At 62.7% G+C, this 3,111-nt stretch overlaps 1 protein-coding gene and 1 pseudogene across 2 annotated transcripts in view; both read left to right on the top strand.

Annotated features, from left to right (window-relative positions):
- The window catches only part of TMEM86B (transmembrane protein 86B), an 8,270-nt gene extending 5,790 nt beyond the window's left edge, over nt 1-2,480 (top strand). Inside the window, exon 3 of one of the 2 annotated variants that reach the window (XR_001515257.1) lies at nt 964-1,019. Coding sequence is in view for 1 of the 2 variants with exons in the window: in XM_006772211.2 (XP_006772274.1) it covers nt 1,319-1,839 (521 nt within the window). In the remaining variant the exon portion in view is untranslated. Of the gene's footprint in view, nt 1-963; nt 1,020-1,318 lie in introns of those variants that run through there. The other variant, XM_006772211.2, reaches the window with a different exon arrangement.
- LOC102760481 overlaps nt 1,980-3,111 on the top strand; it is a 2,041-nt pseudogene continuing 909 nt past the window's right edge.

The raw sequence follows: 3,111 nt of genomic DNA, 5'->3' as shown, positions 1-3,111 counted from the left end.
GCGGAGGGGGGAACCCCGAGACCTGAGTCCTGGCCAGGTGGGACCTGTTCTGGGATCCCTGAGTGGGGGAGGGGAGGGGGAGCCCTGAGACCTGAGCCCTGGCCAGGTGGGGCCTGTCCTGGGGGCCCTGAGTGGTGTGGGGTGGGAGCCCCGAGACCTGGGGTGGCTGGAGCCTCCTCCGGGGGCTGAGCCGCGCCTTGTCCGGTAGCAGCCGCACCTGGGCAGCCTGAGCCCCTTCTTGCTCACCTGCGCCGCCTACTTCTTCCTCTGGATCCCTGAGGACCCGCCGTCCAGGGTGGGCGCTCTGGTCAAGTGCCTGCCGGTGCTGTGCCTGGTGGGGCTCCTGCGGGCGAACCCCGGCTCTGGCTGCGAACCCCGGCTCCGGCTCTGGGTCCAGCCTGCTGGTGGCCCTGCTCTTCTCAGCCCTCCGGGATGTCTTCCTCATCTGGCCCGAGAACTTCCTGTATGGTGAGCCGGGGAGCGGGCCGCACTGACCCTTTCCGACCCCCACACTAGGGGCCCTGGTTGCGGGGCGACTCCCTGATAGCCTCTGCCGGGAGCCAGAGGGCGTTCCCAGGCCCTGGGGCCCAGCAGTGACCAGCACACACCCAGACCCCTGCCTCGGGGAGCTCAGCCTGACCTGGGCAGGTGGGCGTGGCGGGCGTTGAGGGAGGATGGAGTCCCGGAGTCACACTCTGGAGTAGGACAGCCTCACAGAGAAGGGGGTGTGGGAAGGATGGATGGTCTAGCCCAGTGGTCGGCAAACTGTGGCTCATGAGCCACATGTGGCTCTTGGGCCCCTTGAGTGTGGCTCTTCCTAAGCCTTAGGAGGACCCTAATTAAGTTAATAACCATGTATCTACCGATATCGTTTAAGTTTAAAAAATTTGGCTCTCAAAAGAAATTTAAATTGTTGTACTCGCAGGGAAGCGGGTCTCACGGGTGCCCCACCCCGTCCTCCAGGCGTCCTCTCCTTCGGTGTGGCCCAGCTGCTCTACTCCTGGGCCTTTGGGCTCAGCTAGCATTACCCTGACTAATATGAAGACACGCAGTTTGCCGACCACTGGTCCAGGCAGAGGGACCAGCAGGTGCAAAGGCCCTGGGGTGGGTGTGCCTTGTGTGTCCAGACAGACTCCATGCTGAAGCCAAGTGGGGAGCAGAGACGTGGGGGTTGAGAGATTTTAGAATTCTGAGCAGAGTAAGGACAGACCCTGGACAGCAGGGGCAGCGAGAAGCGGGACCACCAGGGGACCGTGGGAGCTGGCAGGGGTGACGCAGGGAAGCGGGTCTCACGGGTGCCCCACCCCCTGTCCTCCAGGCTGCGCCGCCTGCGCCATGGCCCAGCTGCTCTATATCTGGGCCTTTGGGATGAGACCCCTGCGGCCCAACCTCCTGCTGCCCATCATCCTGGCCTCCCTCCCGTTCTCCGGGATCCTGCTGCTGTACTTCTCCTCGAGCCTGGTCCTGCCCCTGTCGGCCTACGTGCTGGCCCTGTCCACCACGCTGTGGCGCGGCCTGTGCCCGTTCCACCTGCTGTCCATCTTCCTGGCCTCCCTCCCGTTCTCCGGCCTCCTCCTGCTGCACCTCCCGCCAGACCTGGTGCTGCCCGTGTCGGCCTACGCGCTGATCCTGTCCACCATGCTGTGGCGGGGCCTGGCCAGGGGCGGGAGCGCCCGCTGGGGCGCCCTGCTCTTCGCCGCCTCCGACTCCCTGCTGGCCTGGCACACCTTTGTCCAGCCCCTGGCCCACGGCCGCCTGCTGATCATGGCCACCTACTACATCGCCCAGCTCTTCATCACCCTGTCCGCCTTCCAGAGCCCCAAGCTCAAGACTGACTAACCAGGGGCCCCGACCAGCCGGCGTCCGCCTGTTCCCCTCCTGCAGGGGCCCGGAACCAGACGCCGTGGGGGCTGGAGCCAGGCTCGCAGACTCGCCTGCATACCTCCGTCCACCTATGGGAACCGTTTGCAGAATTCCAGATGCACCGCCGAGTTCCGAATGCCTTCCCTCGGTTCTGATTCCCGTTTCCAGGCCCAGGCTGGGCCTCCCCAAGCCCCGCCCGCTCCTGTGACCACCGGGCCCCCCAGTCTGTAGGGAAGCACGGGAGACTCAGCTGGAAAGTCTGTAAGGAGGAAATTCCGAAAAGGGACGTGGGCTGAAGGCGGACACGCTGTCTATCAGAATTCCGACTTGGAGTTTGGCCAAAGCGGCCGCCCCTAATTGTTCCGTGACCTTTCCCACCAAGTCCGTGCATGTGCGGCCCCCCAGGTGTTTGCCGGAATCCTTATGCTTAATCTTCGGGTGTCCTTGCCTAGAGGACACTGCAGACACATGTGCCCTCCCAAGATTGCCCTACTGACTGTTTCTAAAAGGTAAACTGTATCTCAAACGGCTGCTGCAATAAAAGCCCGAGGAGGCAGGCGAACGGGGCTGACTGGTTCCTTCAGCCAAGCTGTCCCTTAGCCCTCTCTTTCACAGCAGCCGTGTCAGAGGAGTCATTCACCGTCACTCTGGGGCTGCTGGTCAGCCGGGCAGGAGGCCGCTGGCCCCCTCCCTCTGGACTTGATCAATTTCCCTGTTGCCTGAGTAAAGGGGACAAGGAAACATCTACTTTATTTGAAGGGGGTGGGGAGGGGCGTCACAACAGCAAAAGGGTATTTCTTTTGGGGGGTAATTGCAACTGTATTTCCTCCTTTTTCTAAAATATATATTTTTTGTTAAGAGAGGGAGAGAGAGAAACATCAATGATGAGAGGGAATCATGGATCGGCTGCCTCCTGCACACCCCCTAGTGGGAATCAAGCCCACAACCCAGGCATGTGCCCTGACTGGAATCGAACCTAGAACCCTTCAGTCTGCAGGCCGACACTCTATCCACTGAGCAACACCGGCCAGGGTGGGGCGCCCTGGCTGAGTCTGGTCCTGCCACAGTCAGCCCCCGGCCGGGCAGGTCACTCGGGGCCCATCTCCTCGGGTGGGGTGCTCCTCGGGGCTGCGGGGCCCTCAAGGGAAGTGTCCGCTGAGTGCAAGAAAGAGGTCAGTTTTGAAGAATGAGCCCGTGATGCCCTGAGGCGGGCAGTGGGCTCCAGGGACGGGCAGGCGGGGGCAGCCG

This window comes from Myotis davidii, unplaced genomic scaffold (genome assembly GCF_000327345.1).
Source record: "Myotis davidii unplaced genomic scaffold, ASM32734v1 scaffold326, whole genome shotgun sequence".
Taxonomy (NCBI): Eukaryota; Metazoa; Chordata; class Mammalia; order Chiroptera; family Vespertilionidae; genus Myotis; species Myotis davidii.
This window is presented reverse-complemented; position numbering and strand designations above follow the sequence as displayed.